This window comes from Salvelinus alpinus, chromosome 17 (assembly GCF_045679555.1).
Source record: "Salvelinus alpinus chromosome 17, SLU_Salpinus.1, whole genome shotgun sequence".
Classification (NCBI taxonomy): Eukaryota; Metazoa; Chordata; class Actinopteri; order Salmoniformes; family Salmonidae; genus Salvelinus; species Salvelinus alpinus.
The window spans coordinates 34,853,343-34,870,638 of record NC_092102.1 but is presented as its reverse complement, the minus strand read 5'-3'; the positions used below and the strand labels follow the sequence as shown (position 1 = coordinate 34,870,638).

General features: G+C 43.9%; 2 protein-coding genes and 1 pseudogene across 4 annotated transcripts in view; 1 reads left to right on the top strand and 2 right to left on the bottom strand.

The window, feature by feature from the left end:
- Positions 1 to 9,862, top strand: part of LOC139542833 (plexin-D1-like) — a 138,357-nt gene extending 128,495 nt beyond the window's left edge. Inside the window, exons 34-36 of the mRNA XM_071348710.1 lie at positions 6,042 to 6,182; positions 6,386 to 6,460; positions 8,574 to 9,862. Coding sequence (XP_071204811.1) covers positions 6,042 to 6,182; positions 6,386 to 6,460; positions 8,574 to 8,690 — 333 coding nt within the window. The 3' untranslated portion in view covers positions 8,691 to 9,862. The remainder of the gene's footprint in view (positions 1 to 6,041; positions 6,183 to 6,385; positions 6,461 to 8,573) is intronic.
- Positions 9,863 to 10,320: 458 nt separating this feature from the next.
- On the bottom strand, positions 10,321 to 12,419 carry LOC139541869 (rhodopsin, freshwater form-like; annotated as a pseudogene).
- A 996-nt stretch (positions 12,420 to 13,415) lies between these two features.
- Positions 13,416 to 17,296, bottom strand: part of ift122 (intraflagellar transport 122 homolog (Chlamydomonas)) — a 35,497-nt gene continuing 31,616 nt past the window's right edge. For all 3 annotated transcript variants that reach the window (XM_071348706.1, XM_071348707.1, XM_071348708.1), the window contains 4 exons: positions 17,103 to 17,231; positions 14,757 to 14,833; positions 14,472 to 14,636; positions 13,416 to 13,925 (listed from right to left, as the gene is read on the bottom strand). In XM_071348706.1, coding sequence (XP_071204807.1) covers positions 13,839 to 13,925; positions 14,472 to 14,636; positions 14,757 to 14,833; positions 17,103 to 17,231 — 458 coding nt within the window. In that variant the 3' untranslated portion in view covers positions 13,416 to 13,838. The remainder of the gene's footprint in view (positions 13,926 to 14,471; positions 14,637 to 14,756; positions 14,834 to 17,102; positions 17,232 to 17,296) is intronic.

The window sequence follows — 17,296 nt, the reverse complement described above, 5'->3', positions numbered from 1 at the left end:
TGCACCAGATTTGCCAGTTCTTGCTGTGAGATGTTACCCCACTCTTCCATCAACGCACCTGCAAGTTCCCGGACATTTCTGGGGGAATGGCCCTAGCCCTCACTCTACGATCCAATAGGTTCTAGACGTGCTCAATGGGATTGAGATCCGGGCTCTTCGCTGGCCATGGCAGAACACTGACATTCCTGTCTTGCAGGAAATCACATACAGAACGAGCAATATGGCTGGTGGCATTGTCATCCTGGAGGGTCATGTCAGGATGAGCCTGCAGGAAGGGTACCACATGAGGGAGGAGGATGTCTTCCCTGTAACGCACAGCGTTGAGATTGCCTGCAATGACAACAAGCTCAGTCCGATGATGCTGTGACACACCGCCCCAGACCATGACGGACCCTCCACCTTCAAATTGATCCCCCTCCAGAGTACAGGCCTCGGTGTAACGCTCATTCCTTTGACGATAAACGCGAATCCGAGCATCACCCCTGATGAGACAAATCCGCGACTCATCAGTGAAGAGCACTTTTTGACAATCCTGTCTGGTCCAGCGACGGTGGGTTTGTGCCCATAGGTGACGTTGTTACCGGTGATGTCTGGTGAGGACCTGCCTTACAACAGGCCTACAAGCCCTCAATCCAGCCTCTCTTAGCCTATTGCGGACAGTCTGAGCACTGATGGAGGGATTGTGCGTTCCTGGTGTAACTCTGGCAGTTGTTGTTGCCATCCTGTACCTGTCCCGCAGGTGTGATGTCCAGATGTACCAATCCTGTGCATGTGTTGTTACACGTGGTCTGCCACTGCGAGGACGATCAGCTGTCCGTCCTGTAGCGCTGTCTTAGGCGTCTCACAGTACAGACATTGAAATGTATTGCCCTGGCCACATCTGCAGTCCTCATGCCTCATTGCAGCATGCCTAAGGCACGTTCACACAGATGAGAAGGGACCCTGGGCATTTTTCTTTTGGTGTTTTTCAGAGCCAGTAGAAAGGCCTTTTTAGTGTCCTAAGTTTTCATAACTGTGACCCTAAATGCCTACCGTCTGTAAGCTGTTAGTGTCTTAACGACCGTTCCACAGGTGCATGTTCATTAATTGTGTATGGTTCGTTGAACAAGCATGGGAAACAGTGTTTAAACCCTTTACAATGTAGATCTGTGAAGTTATTTTGATATTTATGAATTATCTTTGAAAGACAGGGTCCTGCTGAGTTTATTACTGTGATGAAAATTCAAAATTGTCTGCATAATCAAATAACATACAGTTCAGACACCCACACATAACCCACAAGACATGCCACTAGGGTTCTCTTCGCATGGAACTCCCTTCCATCTCCAATTACTCAAGCAAACAGCAAAATTACCTATTGTGTCATTTCACAATAGGAACTGTGAAATAACACACAGACAAACACACACTATATCACACTCTAATACACACAATCTACACAATTCTTTTTTATTTCTATTATTCGTATATTGTCGTATAAAAAAACTTGTTTTACTGTTTTTGTTTGTCTGTGTATCTGTGTTTTGTTACTTGTCATGTTTTGTGTTTTGTGTGAACCCCAGATAGAATAGCTGCTGTTTCGGCAAAAGCTAATGGGGATCCAAATAAACCAAACCAAACATACAGTATACTTAAACACACACACAAATTTACACGCACACACACACACTTTCCCAAAATGACCCTCACTGTCATCACCTATCTCCACATTCCTCCCCAGTCCCTGCCAACCCCCTTCCCCTCCTCTCTCCAGTCAGTCTGTCTACCTCTCCTCATGATATTTCAGCCCAGTCTGCTCAGCCAAGGTCATGGGCACCAGGAATTCACTCTTCAAAGTGTGTGTGTGTGTGTGTGTGTGTGTGTGTGTGTGTGTGTGTGTGTGTGTGTGTGTGTGTGTGTGTGTGTGTGTGTGTGTGTGTGTGTGTGTGTGTGTGTGTGTGTGTGTGTGTGTGTGTGTGTGTGTGTGTGTGTGTGTGTGTGTGTGTGTGTGTGTGTGTGTGTGTGTGTGTGTGTGTGTGTGTGTGTGTGTGTGTTTCAGTGTCCTCACTTCCCACAAACAGTCTCATCCCTCAGAAGCTGTGACCCCTAGCATACACTCTGCTTCCTGTCTCTTTGACTGACTTCCTCCCCAGAGATACTTTTAATGCTGCTCTTTCAGATGAAACCAAAGCATTATGATTTATTCCACTTGTTCATTGCCAGAGAGCCAATGCACACACCTCAAACATGTAATACACAGAAACACAAACACACACACCATGGCACTGTAAAACATCCAGATGCTCATCTCAACCTTTTTTTTCTGTCTGTTATTGGGAAGACCTGGTGTCGTCAGCTGTGCTGTCTGTGTATAGATGTTTTCTGTTCTTTAGATAGGACAGAAAGGTATTAGACTGTCTGAGTGGAAACGTAACTCTTTTCTCTGCTTGAGTGGTCAGCATAGGAAGAGCAGGGCAGGAAAAGTCTGGATTAACCATTGCGTGTGTGTGTGTGTGTCTGTGTGTGTGTGTGTGGTGATCAGGGGACAGAACAGGTCAGTAAGGGATCTGGATTAGCCGTTGCTCTGCAGGGTTGAGAGAAGGCTTGGAAACAGAGTTGTTTCCACAGAAACCTTATCTGGTGTCCTGCAGACAGACAGGGAGGGTTGGGGGGTGCTAGGGGTCACAGGGGGTCGCCAGGCAGATGGAGGAACCATAGGAAATGACCTTGTGGACAGGAAGAGAGGGATCCCTATCATGAGGAGGGACAGTGGCTGGAGTCTTCCTAGGCGCGATACCACACACACACACACACACACAAATGCATGTCTGTATGCTCAACCCAATACCTTACAAGTGAAGCTTTCTTAAAGATTGAATAATGCGTTCAGTACCATTGTAAATGCTGTCAGTATCTTGTAGAAGTAGCAGATGTAAGTAGAAGGATGGATTGTTATGTCTGGCCTGATTCTCTGTGGCCGTGGACATGGTTTATGTCTGGCCTGGTTTTCTGTAGATGTGGACATGGTTTATGTCTGGCCTGGTTTTCTGTAGATGTGGACATGGTCAATGTCTGTCCTGGTTCTCTGTGGCTGTGCACATGGTTTATGTCTGGCCTGGTTCTCTGTGGCTGTGACTACGGTTTAAAGCCTTTCAGGCTATGTCAAAATAGGACTCGTTTTACTGTGGATATAGATACTTTTGTGCCTGTTTCCTCCAGCATCTTCACAAGGTCCTTTGCTGTTGTTCTGGGATTGATTTGCACTTTTCGCACCGAAGTACGTTCATCTCTAGGAGACAGAATGCGTCTCCTTCCTGAGCTGTATGGCGGCTGCGTGGTCCCATGTTGTTGGAATTGTTGGGAAAATGACTTATGTCATGCACAAAGAAGATGTCTTAACCGACTTGCAAAAACTATAGTTTGTTAACAAGAAATTTGTGTAGTGGTTGAAAAACAAGTTTTAACCTCACTAGGGTATGTGGGACGGTAGCGTCCCACCTCGTCAACAGCCAGTGAAACTGCAGGGCGCCAAATTCAAAACAACAGAAATCCCATAATTAAAATTCCTCAAACATACAAGTATTTTACACCATTTTAAAGATACACTTGTTGTAAATCCAGCCACAGTGTCCGATTTCAAAAAGGCTTTACAACGAAAGCACACCAAGCGATTATGTTAGGTCAGAGCCAAGTCACAGAAAAACACAGCCATTTTTCCAGCCAAAGAGAGGAGTCACAAAAAGATCTTCATCAGACGACACTCATAGGACTTCATGTTACACAATACATGTATGTTTTGTTCGGTAAAGTTCATATTTATATCCAAAAATCTGAGTTTACATTGGCGCGTTATGTTCAGTAGTTCCAAAACCTCCGGTGATTTTGCAGAGAGCCACATCAATTTACAGAAATACTCATAATAAACATTGCTAAAAGATACAACTGTTATGCATGGAATTTTAGATCCACTTCTCCTTAATGCAACCGCTGTGTCAGATTTCAAAAAAACTTTACGGAAAAAGCACACCATGCAATAATCTGAGTACAGCGCTCAGAGCCCAAACAACCCAAACAGATATCCGCCATGTTGTGTAGTCAACAGAAGTCAGAAATAGCATTATAAATATTCACTTACCTTTGATGATCTTCATCAGAATGCACTCCCAGAATCCCAGTTCCACAATACATGTTTGTTTTGTTCGATAATGTCCATCATTTATGTCCAAATACCAAATTTTTGTTCGCGCGTTTAGCACAGTAATCAAAATTCATGAGGCGCGATCACTAGGTGCAGATGAAAAGTTCCGGTACAGTCCGTAGAAACATGTCAAATGATGTATAGAATCAATCTTTAGGATGTTTTTAACATAAATCTTCAATAATGTTCCAACCGGAGAATTCCGTTGTCTTTAGAAATGCAATGGAACGCAAGCTAACTATCACGTGAACGCGCATGGTCAGCTCGTGGCTCTCTGTCAGACCTCTGACTCAATCCCCTCTCATTCGCCCCCACTTCACAGTAGAAGCATCAAACAAGGTTCTAAAGACTGTTAACATCTAGTGGAAGTGCAATATGACCCCATAGACACTGTGTATTCGATAGGCAAAGAGTTGAAAAACTACAAACCTCAGATTTCCCACTTCCTGGTTGGATTTTTTCTCAGGTTTTTGCCTGCCATATGAGTTCTGTTATACTCACAGACATCATTAAAACAGTTTTAGGAACCTCAGAGTGTTTCCTATCCAAATCCAATAATGAGAAGCATATTCCAGCTTTTATGGCTGAGTAGCAAGCAGTTTAATTTGGGCACGCTTTTCATCCAAAATTCCCAATGCTGCCCCCTACCCTAGAGAAGTTAATGACTCCAACCTAAGTGTATGTAAAATTCCGTCTTCAACTGTATATTTCAATACAACACACAAAATATCTAGTTCAAATAGGGGAGAGGCGTTGTGCCGTGAGGTGTTGCTTTAAAGTTTTTTTTAAACCAGGCTTGTTGTTCATGTGAGCAATATGAGATGGAATGGAGTTCCATGCAATAATTGCTCTATATAATATTGTACGCTTTCTTGAATTTGTTCTGGATTTGGGGACTGTGAAAAGACCCTTGCAGAACTTGCTTTTTGGAATGGGCTGTCAAAGCATCTCTTTATTACAGACAGACCTCTCCCCATCTTTACAACCATTGAATCTATATGTTTTGACCATGACTGTTTACAATCTAATGTAACACCAAGTTATTTAGTCTCCTCAACTCAACAGCCACACAATGCATTATCAGATTCAGCTGAGGTCTAGAACATAGGGAATGATTTGTACCAAAAACAATGCTCTTAGTTTTAGAGATGTTCAGGGCTAGTTTATTACTGACCACCCATTCCAAAACAGACTGTAACAATTTTTTAAGAGTTTTAGGGACTTCATTAGCTGTGGTTGCTAATGCATATATGGTTGAATCATTAGGCTACATGGACACACATGCTTTGTTTAATGCCAGTGGCAGGTCATTGGTAAAAAATAGAAAGAGTAGAGGGCCTAGAGAGCTGCCATGCGGTACACCACACCTTACATGTTTGACATTAGAGAAGCTTCCATAGACCAACCACACTATGACCATAGACCATGCTGCCCACAGTCATGTTAATAACAACTCACTGACCATCGACCTCACTCACCATATACTGGCGCGAGACTGGACCACTGAGCTATAAAAGATGGCCGACCATTGTTTTCAACGTATTCTACTCATGTTCGCATACGCAGATTCATGGACCGTCTATATCCGGGTTGCATCTGGTTTACTCTGCCCAACTGACAAATGCACTCAGTCCACACAGAAAGCAGCGTGAGCAGCAATGGCATCATCACATCATTCAAAAACATGACAGACATTGGATGAATATACAATTGTAATGGCTTCGGCTGGATGATTTGTGCTCAAAGGTGATGACTAAATGGTCTTATTAGGAATTTTCAAATCTCACTTCTCTATGGGGCCGTCTATTGGAATTGTCTTTCTGGAGGTTACTTTGACTAAAGAGGACTTCTTCTCTGGTTTCAGGACTCTCCCACTAACAAGCTGCTGTATGCCAAGGAGATCCCAGAATACAAGAAGAGGGTACAGTGCTATTACAAACAGATCCATGAGATGGCGCCACTGAGTGAGCAGGAGATGAACGCCCACTTGGCCGAGGAGTCACGGGTGAGAGAGGGGTGGCAGATCAATAAAAGTATTAATTAGTTGATTGATAGATGTAATGTGTTAGCATTGGTGGCGGACTGTCTCTGCATTTAACTGTGCTACAACGTTGAATCTGTATCTCTGTCTATTGCTTTTTGAGCTGACAATAAAGTTTGAAGGATTGATATTGTGACGAAACGGTCACGCTGTTTTCCGTTTTGCAGAAATACAGAAATGAGTTCAACACCAACCTGGCCTTGACGGAGATCTACAAATACGCCAAGAAATACAGGAACCAGGTAAGATTCCACTACCACTGACCTGGATTAGCTGTGTGACACATGTTTAAATTGGCCCCATCTCCAGCCTTATCACCAGTCTTTATTCCACATGGATTTGAGAGAGAGAGAACACATTGGAAAGAATTAACAAAAAAAAACAGAGCAAGCTAGAATGCTATTTGGCCCTAAACAGAGAGTACACAGTGGCAGAATACCTGACCACTGTGACTGACCCAAACTTAAGGAAAGCTTTGACTATGTACAGACTCAGTGAGCATAGCCTTGCTATTGAGAAAGGCCGCAGTAGGCAGACCTGGCTCTCAAGAGAAGATAGGCTATGTGCACACTGCCCACAACATGAGGTGGAAACTGAGCTGCACTTCCTAATCTCGTGCCAAATGTATGACCATATTAGAGACACATATTTCCCTCAGATTACACAGATCCACAAAGAATTCGAAAACAAACCCAATTTTGATAAACTCCCATGTCTACTGGATGAAATACAACAGTGTGCCATCACAGCAGGGAGATTTGCGACCTGTTGCCACAAGAAAAGGGCAACCAGTGAAGGACAAACACCATTGTAAATAGAACCCATATTTATGTTTATTTATTTTCCCTTTTTTACTTTAACTATTTGCACATCGTTACAATACTGTATATAGCCATAATATGACATTTGAAATGTCTTATTCTTTTGGAACTTCTGTGAGTGTAATGTTTACTGTACATTTGTATTGTTTATTTCAATTTTGTTATCTACTTCACTTGCTTTGGCAATGGTAGCATATGTTTCCCATGCCAATAAAGCCATTGAATTGAGAGAGAGAGAGAAAGAGAGAGAAAGAGAGAAAGAGAGAGAGAGAGAGAAGAAAAATAAATCAGGGCATGAAGCTTCATGCCTTAAAGATCAAATCAAATTGTATTTGTCACATGCGCTGAATACAACAGATGTAGTAGACCTTACAGTGAAATGCTTACTCACAAGCCCTTAACCAACCCAGGAGATCCAAAATATCGCTCCACACCGACAGCATATGGGGCAGCAGGTATTCTAGTGGTTAGAGCATTGGGCCAGTAACCAAAAGGTTGCTGGATCGAATCCCTGAGCTGACAAGGTAAAAATCTGTCGTTTTGCCCCTGAACAAGGCAAGAAACTGTTCCCCGGTAGGCCGTCATTGTAAATAAGAACTTGTTCTTAACTGACTTGCCTAGATAAATAACGGTAATAAAAAATATAAAAAAATATATAAAGACCTGAACTATATTCTCTTAAACCTCCTCAACCAAATACATAGCCAACAGCACAGGGCTTGTGACACCCTCTTCTCAACTCTCCGCCACCACAACCCTTACCTTTACCTCACAATACCTCATCATCAACCACCCCTATCGGTTAAATGAGACCCCCCCCCCCCACACACACACACACACATCCCTACTGTTCCATGGAGTGGTTGAGACAGTGATTGTGTGTTAATGGAGGGCCCTCATCATAACAGTGTTTAGCTGTTCACTGCCATTCTACTGTACCAGCAGACACTAGGGGTTCAGAGGTTTCCCTGGGACTCTCTATGAATCACCCCTGATTACACATTCTCTCACTCAGCCCTCTCGCTGGGCACACGCTGCCAGTAACACCCACTGAACGCATGACAACTATCAGGTTTGAAAGGCAGCGCAGATGTTGGTTTTGTAAATAGTTTGTGAACAGGAAAGGCTTTTGTGGGGGATAGGCATGCGTGAAGGCTGAAGAACTGCTGAAGTACTCTCTTTCTCTGTCCTGGCAGGTGGTTGAGTTTCTGTCCTATGCTGTAGAATGCATGATCGCTTGAGGGCTACTGAAAGTAGTCTTTCCCTCTTTATATTTCTCTCTCTGTCTCACTCTTTATCTATCTCTCCAGCTCTCATTCTCTAACTGTGGGTAGATACTTTTTTAAAAAGGTTTCTGGCTTGGTTATTGTCTTTTCTCTCTCTCTCTCTCTCTCTCTCTCTCTCTCTCTCTCTCTCTCTCTCTCTCTCTCTCTCTCTCTCTCTCTCTCTCTCTCTCTCTCTCTCTCTCTCTCACTCTCTCTCTCTCTCTCTCTCTCTCTCTCTCACTCTCACTCTCACTCTCACTCTCGATCAGGTGGTGAGTGCTCTGGAGTCCAACCCCACAGCGAAGCGTACTCAGCTGCACCACAAGTTTGAGCAGGTCATTGCTCTGGTGGAGGACAACATCTATGAGTGCAGCAGTGAGGCCTGAGTCTCCCTCCACCCAGCCTCCACCCCAGACCATTTCCCCAGGCTGCCTCCGTCCTAGCTGGGGTACAGGATCTAGAAAACCCCCTGTCTATCTACCCTCCAAATATCCCTTCTGTCTATAGAGTTTATAGAGCCCAAAGACAAGAAGGAACTCTTTGCTTTAAAAAATATTTTGCTTTAAGACTGGAAGAGATGGCAGCTTGAGCTTTACTGTAACACCTCAACCCAAGACTGCCTCAGAAACCTGATTGGGAGCACTGTACCATGGATTAAGAAATGTGTAAGAAACGTACCTTGGACTAAGCATATGTTGAGATACTGAGGAATTGAAACCCACGTATTTTATATCAAGTGCAGAATCTCTGGATTATGTCTTTGTCTGGGTGACTGTGTTGACTCTTCTACTCACACTTGGATATCAACCCAATCTGGTATCTTGCATGTTCACACCTGGCTTGGATCTCACTCTGGTTTCACACTGCTTTGATCTGAAGCATAGTGGAGTTAGAGATGGAGGCACTGGGAGATGGGCCTTATTCTGGATGTTGCCACAGCCTCTGGGACCTGGAGCCCCGGCGACCATCTTACGCACTGAACCCCCTTCTGTTGGAGGATGAGCCAATGATGCACTGTACTGTATTGTAAATGTCCATAGCAATATTTATAGATCTGTTCTAATGTTTTCTGAGTGGCCTGTTCAACGATATGTGAATGAGAAACTCTTCCCATCTTCTTACAACCTGCACTGTTCTCAGGTTTGATTGGTAGAAATGGCAAAGAACTCCAACGGTGCTTTGAACTACAAGTCCCAATGTGCTTTGCAAGTTGGTGATGGGTTCCAGAGGAGTAGAGTAGTATTGAGAGGATTTATTAGCTAATGTTTCATGTGCCACAGACCTGTTTGCAAAGAGACTGGACTCTGTTGGATCAGATGGAGTGTAGTTCAATGGGAAGAATTACATGTGATGTGTTTATGTGAAGGCAGGTTGATCTGTTTTGTGACTGAGAATGAAGGTAGATTATGACCAAGAGGGACATTTAGAGTAAAACTATGACCTTCAGTTAATCAAAGAGGGACAACTGTCTGACATGACCGTACTTGTGATGCCAAAATGACAATTGTCAGAGTTTGTGAAAATAAATGCTACTACAGAGCTATAATACGGTATAAAATGTTGACATTTTTGTTTCGTACCAGTATTAAAATGTCTGTTTTCATCAATACCTATGCGAACGGTTCAGCAAAGCGACATTTGTAAACCACAGGGCAGTGATGGAGTGTTTTGTTAGTGCTTTGTTGACTGGTTGTGCATGCCACCCAACAACCCAATGGGCATCTGGACTCTTTCAGAAACACTAGTACTGTAAATACTCCCCTATGAGTGAAACAGGTATGAAAAAGAAAGTTCACATTTTTATTGCAGGATATTTAACAACTTTATTTCCACGTCACATGTACCATCCTTACCTTTACAGTATTAACACTAGTCATGTCTCCAGAGCTTTTTACACACACGCACGCACGCACACTCACACTCACACTCTCTCTCGCACTCAGGAGGTGGCTTCACCCTGCAGAGTTTCTTTGCGGGTCCATCTGTTTACACTCAGGACCTGGTCCGAGCCAAGGGTTAAGATTGGTTGGCAAAGATGTACCAAGCCACGGTGGCATAGGGCACCCAGCATATCAGAAATGTGATGCCCATGGCAATCACCATACGGGTCACTTCCTTCTCTGCCCTCTGAGTGGTCTCTGACTCCTACTGCAGGGCTGCCACCTGAACGAATGGACACACACACACACACAAATGTGTTTTGACATGAGTCCTAACTGGAGATGTAGTAGTCCTGTGTGTTAACTGGTCTTCAGTGACCGTGTGTGTGGTTTGTCGTTGTCCCATGTGGACACTACAGAGCAGAAGGCCGTAGCAGAAGCCGATGATGACCAGAGGGATGTAGAAGTGGAGGGTGAACAAGATGTATACTGTAGTAGTCCATTCCACAGGAACACTGCATACCCTCTGGGATGGACCTATACACACACACACATGCACCCGCACACCTCATTTAATTTTTTTTATATGTATTATAAAGAAGTATTGCCACTGAGATCTACCAGCCATCGGCCCATTCCCATTTCTTAAGGTGACATTTAAGGTAAGACTAGTAGGAGATGCTATTTGGAGGGTATTTAGAGGGTGATCTACCTGGACCAGCAACACAATGGAGGCACAGCGCAGGGGAGAGCCATGATCCAGGTGAAGGCCACACCCACAATGGCGGGCCACTCATTGAAGCGGTAGTTGGTCATTGGTTTACAAACCACGATATAACGCTCAATGGCCAATAACACCAGAGACCAAAGGGCGATTTCCTCTGAGACACACAGCAAGTCAGAAACACATACTCAGTATACATGCTCATGTGCAGAAAATATTTAGACAAATTATTCTGAATATATTGGACACAGGCAGAAGACTTAAAACAGAACAGATGCTACTGTATCTCTAAAGTACATAGGGTACAGTAAGTGACTTACAGTCTACTTTTGCATGAAATCTACTTGTTCATGCATTTGTATGATCTCAACCAGCAGCTTGCACCTGCAGCTACTGGAACAGTTGATGTGATAACAGCTGTACTTCAACACAAAGCTTCAGTTATTCTGTAAGGTCAATACATTTGCTGTTATTAAAGACATCCCCCTGTCACCTCAGTCACAGAAAACAGGTGTAAATGAGGTGTAAAAATGCACATATCATAAGGTCCTGGGCTTTATTTAAGTCTTCACTGTCTTCTTTACAAGAAAGGTATGCTGGGTGTGCGGGTGCTATTCAAATTATTCTAAATACATGGGTGGTCTTGATAAAAAAAATCTTCGGCACCGGACTTTAAAGTCATTGAGCTCAAGGTACATTGAGGTTGCACCTGGCGAAAGCCAGCCAGGCACCCCTTTAGGGAAAAGTTACTCAACCACAGATCTAGGATCAGATTCCCCTAGCCTAATCCCAACCATTATGGAAACAAAAATATCTTACCCTGTGGCTCGTGGCAACTACTACCTACACCTCACCCAGAGGTCCACCATATCTTACCTCCCAACTACTACCTACACCTCACCCAGAGGTCCACCAAGTCTTACCTCCCAACTACTACCTACACCTCACCCAGAGGTCCACCAAGTCTTACCTCCCAACTACTACCTACACCTCACCCAGAGGTCCACCAAGTCTTACCTCCCAACTACTACCGACCTCTCACCCAGAGGTCCACCAAGTCTTACCTCCCAACTACTACCGACACCTCACCCAGAGGTCCACCATGTCTTACCTCCCAACTTCAGCCTAGGGCTCCACCATCACCATGTCTTACCTCCCATAGTAGCGAAGAATCCTTCAATGTTGCATCTGGTAACGCCCAGGAAGAAGTAGCCCTGTAGGGCCGTGGTGAGGGTCACAGTGAAGCCCCCCACCACCATGGAGAGGTCAGCAACAGTCAAGTTCAACAGGATGTAGTTCAGGGTGGTACGTAGCGTCTTGTACTATACCGTGACGTAGAGCGTAAGGAAGTTGATAGGGAAGGCTGTGACAAGAAAGATCATGAAGGAAGTGAGGAGAGAGTACTTCCAGGGTGCAGCTAGGTAATACTGAAGGTACTCAAAGGGGCTCTGCACCCCCCCAGGTTTGTTAGATAAAGGCACGTAGAAGTTTTGGCCCTCTGTGTCGTTCATGGCGGCAGCTGTTGGGGTGTGTGTGTCTATGTAAGTGTGTATGTTTCTCTACTGGAGCGTGTCTTTCTCTATCCTCGCTAGTATTTTGAGAGGAAAGAGAAAGCACTGTCCCTTCTCAGAGTTGAGAGGAGCTCTTTCTTGCTGGAGGCCAGGAAGGATGGATGGAGGGGATAGATAGATCCAGGCAATGAGAAGTGGTGTGCGCCGCCCCCCCGAGGCGGGCGCAGGCCCTTTTAAGCGCCCCTCTCTTAGGATTAAGGACGTCCATGGACCTCAGCATGGACAGATTTAGGTCACATACACTAATCCATGAGAAAAACATCTAGTGTGAGTATAGTGTGTGTATACTTAAAGGCAGTGTTATTCTCTGACGATGTCATCCTCACAAGAGCACGTCATCAACAAGTTTGCTGGAGGCTAAGTCAAAGACGAATGCAACTCAGACTTCTGAAAAAGCACATATGCCAAAAGTAATGCACTAGAGAATAGGTTGTCAGAGGTTTGCATTATCCTAGACGCCTAAAGGCTACTGTACCCGTCTGCTTATACAGCCTGACGTGTCAACTTTGTCAGAGAATAATTTAGCAGGCTTTATAGAAGAGGGAGTGTAAATGTAATTTCCAGAGTGTTCCAACTCATTTACAGCAGTGGAAACCTAATCCTTAATCACTGAATAATATGGACCTCACTTAGGAAAGGAGCAGAAACGGTTTCTGTTGCACACATATCCTCTCCCTCTCTCGCACACACACAAACACTCATCAGAAAGATTCTGTTAGGCATATTCATTTTGGTAGCATGGCACGTAAGCTCACACACAGTAATCCTGTGGTAAGGTGTGGGACAGTAAGACACCTGGTGTTAGAGCTGTGAAGCTGTCAGACTGCCCGTGGATCGCTGAGAAGAATATCAACACACACCGATGCAAACACACTCAAACACATTTCTAACCCTGAATCACACACTCGTGCACAAAACAAATGGAGAAATTGAAACCTTTCATTAAATATATTTTTTTACTTTAATAATATAAAAATACTATATATTCAACTCTTTAAAAAAAACATCACACCATGACTATTTACCTAAATAATAATGTGGAATGCTAGAGAGTTAAAGTACACATAACATAACGGCAACAATAAATACCAGTGAATTAAAATACGTTTTTCTAGACAGAAGAGTTCATTCGTAAATCTGTGTGATCTCATCCTGTTCATTCTATAGGGTTGATCAGCTGAAGATGTGCTTTTGTTGCGGACTATAATGATCTTCATAATCCCATCCCTGAAATAACATCCATGAGGGTTTGTGGCTGCCAGCATATGGATGGAACATTGCTCAGAAGAGCAAGAGTGAAACTGAAGATATGAATGAATTGTGAGATGGATGAATTGATTCTAGACCAGTTTGGGGAGGTCAGTTGGGTTCATCGATGGGCCGACGGCAGTAGGGACAGCAGTTGTGCTGAAGCACAAGCAGCTCATAGTCTTCACTGTGGAACATCTAGAGGAAACACACCAGAGAAGACAGGAAGCATAGGTCAGAGAACACAGAGCAGAGCAGGGATTCTCTAAGGAAGGTAGCAGAGGCCAGTAACACAACATCTAGCACTGCCAATAGCAACATTTTATCCAAATCTAACTCCTGGTAAAGGAAACACTGCAGAAAGTAAAAAATAAGTGAAAGATTAAGGCTAGAAGAGAGATTCTAGCCTTCATGGAGGGCCTGGAGAGCCAAGGTGTGTGTGTGTGTGTGTGTGTGTGTGAGGGTAGTGTGTAATGTTTTAATGATTAGAATAATGTTTCACCTCCTAAGTACAGCACCTGGGGGTGAGTGAGTGTGTGATAGGGGTGAGTGAGTGTGTGTGTTAGGGGTGAGTGTGTGTGTGTGATAGGGGGGAGTGTGTGTGTGTGTGATAGGGGTGAATGTGTGTGTGTGAGGGGGGCATGAAGCTCAATGCTGTGTGTGTGTGTGTGTGTGTGTGTGTGTGTGTGTGTGTGTGTGTGTGTGTGTGTGTGTGTGTGTGTGTGTATTCCATCTATTCAGTACCTGGAAGCAGGAGGGGCACATGGTGATGCTGACATCAGGCAGTAAGGAGCGGTAGTACTCCCACTGCAGGGGTTTGGGCCAGCGCTTGATCAGGACATCCCTCCTGCTCATAGACCTCAGCACGGAGCGACTCACCACCACCGGGACAAAGTCAGAGCCCCCCTGCTGTTAAGGAGATACACACAGGTCCACATATTAGAATATACACATACTGACCCCTTCCATTTCTACTCTCCCTTTAGTTTCACCTCCCTCCTTCTCTACCTTTATCCTCCCGATCCTCACCTCAAAGCTGAGTTTGGCCATGAAAGGGTCCTCCTCTGTGTCTTCTGTGCCATCATCCAGCTTCAGAGACTGGGACTCTGATACAGTTAAAGAAGCTGCTCCTCTCACATTCTCCCCTTCATACCCACCACGTCTGCTCATCGTTCTCTGCTCTCACACACTCACAACGTACAGTGCATTAGGAAAGTATTCAGACCCCTTGACTTTTCCACATTTTGTTACATTACAGCCTTAATCTAAAATGTATTAAATTTTTGTTTTTTCCCTCATCAATCTAAACACACACAATACCCTACATTGACAAAGCAAAAATATATTTTTTAAACATTATTGCAAATGTATTAAAAATCAAAAAATGAAATATCACATTTACATACGTTTTCAGACCCTTTACTCAGTACTTTGTTGAAGCACCTTTGGAAGTGATTACAGCCTTCAGTCTTCTTGGGTATGACGCTACAAGCTTAGCACACCTGTATTTGGGGAGTTTCTCCCATTCTTCTCTGCAGATCCTCTCAAGCTCTGCCAGGTTGGATGGGGAGCGTCGCTGCACAGCTATTTTCAGGTCTCTTCAGAAATGTTAGATCAGGTTCAAGTCCGGGCTCTGGCTGGGCCACTCAAGGACATTCAGAGACTTGTCCCGAAGCCACTCCTGCGTTGTCTTGCCTGTGTGCTTAGGGTCGTTGTCCTGTTGGAAGATGAACCTTCACCCCAGTCTGAGGTCCTGAGCGCTCTGGAGCAGGTTTTCATCAAGGATCTCTAAGTACTTTGCTCCGTTCATCTTTCCCTCGATCCTGACTAGTCTCCCAGTCCCTGCCACTGAAAAACATCCCCACAGCATGATAATGCCACCCCCATGCTTCACCGTAGGGATGGTGCTAGGTTTCCGGCAGACTTGACGCTTGGCATTCAGGCCAAAGAGTTCAATCTTGGTTTCATCAGACCAGAGAATCTTGTTTCTCATGGTCTGAGAGCCTTTAGGTGCCTTTTGGCAAACTCCAAGAAGGCTGTTATGTGCCTTTTACTGAGGAGTGGCTTCCGTCTGGCCACTCTACCATAAAAGCCTGATTGGTGGAGTGCTGCAGAAATGTTTTGGTACCCTTCCCTAGATCTGTGCCTCGACACAATCCTCTCTCGGAGCTCTACGGACAATTCCTTCGACTTCATGGCTTGGTTTTTGCTCTGACATGCACTGTCAACTGTGGGGCGTTATATATACAGGTGTGTGCCTTTCCAAACCATGTCCAATCAATTGAATTTACCACAGGTGGACTCCAAGTTGTAGAAACATCTCAAGGATTATCAATGGAAACAGGATGCACCTGAGCTTAATTTCGAGTCTCATAGCAATGGATCTGAATACTCATGTAAATAAAAAAAATTAAAATGCAAAAATGTCTGTTTTCGCTTTGTCATTATGGGGTATTGTGTGTATATTGATGAAAAAATATATATTTAATCCATTTTAGAATAAGGCTGTAACGTAACAAAATGTGGAAAAAGGGAAGGGGTTTGAATACTTTGCGAATGCACTGTATACCAGACTCATGCAGTCACTTTATGCAACCAACATCGGGAAAAACAAAGATACTCTAATTCATATGTCAAAGAGAGCAAGTTACTTTGAAAAACTATATATCCAAACTACTTTGTGATAAATGATTATATCTAAACAGATCCCTCTGCAGTCAGATGTTAAGTCGCTCTGGATAAGAGCGTCTGCTAAATGACTTAAATGTAAATGTAAATGTTAATATAACGTGTAATTTAGCCTATTAAACACAAAAACTATATTTCAAGTGAGAATTAGGCCGGTCTGATGCCAAAATAGAAAGGAAATGGCTGGCTACTTCACCCATATTTAGTTCCATTAGTTAGCAACACCACTACATGGCTATAGTATGTAATTAACTACTGAAAACACTACCAAGATATTAATTTAGAACAACTACCACCAAGCTACTGCAACATGTAGTTCAATTACTAGTTGAATAACATATAGTTCACTACTGCCCAACACTGTGTGTCAGCTAATGCAGGTTACTCCCAGACAGAGAGGTCTCTGAGGTGTAGTGTCATTCTGACAAGAGAGAAGAGCCCCTCTAACTCTATTAAATCTAAGATTACTTCAGCTTGACAGCTTAAGGTGCTGGGCAGAATCAGAATCAAGGTGCTGGGCAGAATCAGAATCAAGGTTCTGGTAAGGACACATACTGTATGTAATGTGTGTCTGTATGGAAACATGTATGAGCACACAACCTTTACATACAGACTATTCACATTAGATAAAACTGGTCATGAGAAATGCAGATGTTAGTGGTGTATACTTCATCAGGTAAAGGATACCCCCACTGCTCATCTCCTGCCAGCGAGCAGCCTTCCTGTCAATGCAAGGGACCTCCAGGTCAATGAGAGACACAGCCTCCTCATCACCGATACCCTTGTCCAGGTAGAACTGCACCAGAGGAAGGACCTCTACAGTACAGAGATACATTATTAATAACACACCTCAGAACCAAACATCCATTTACAAAGAGACT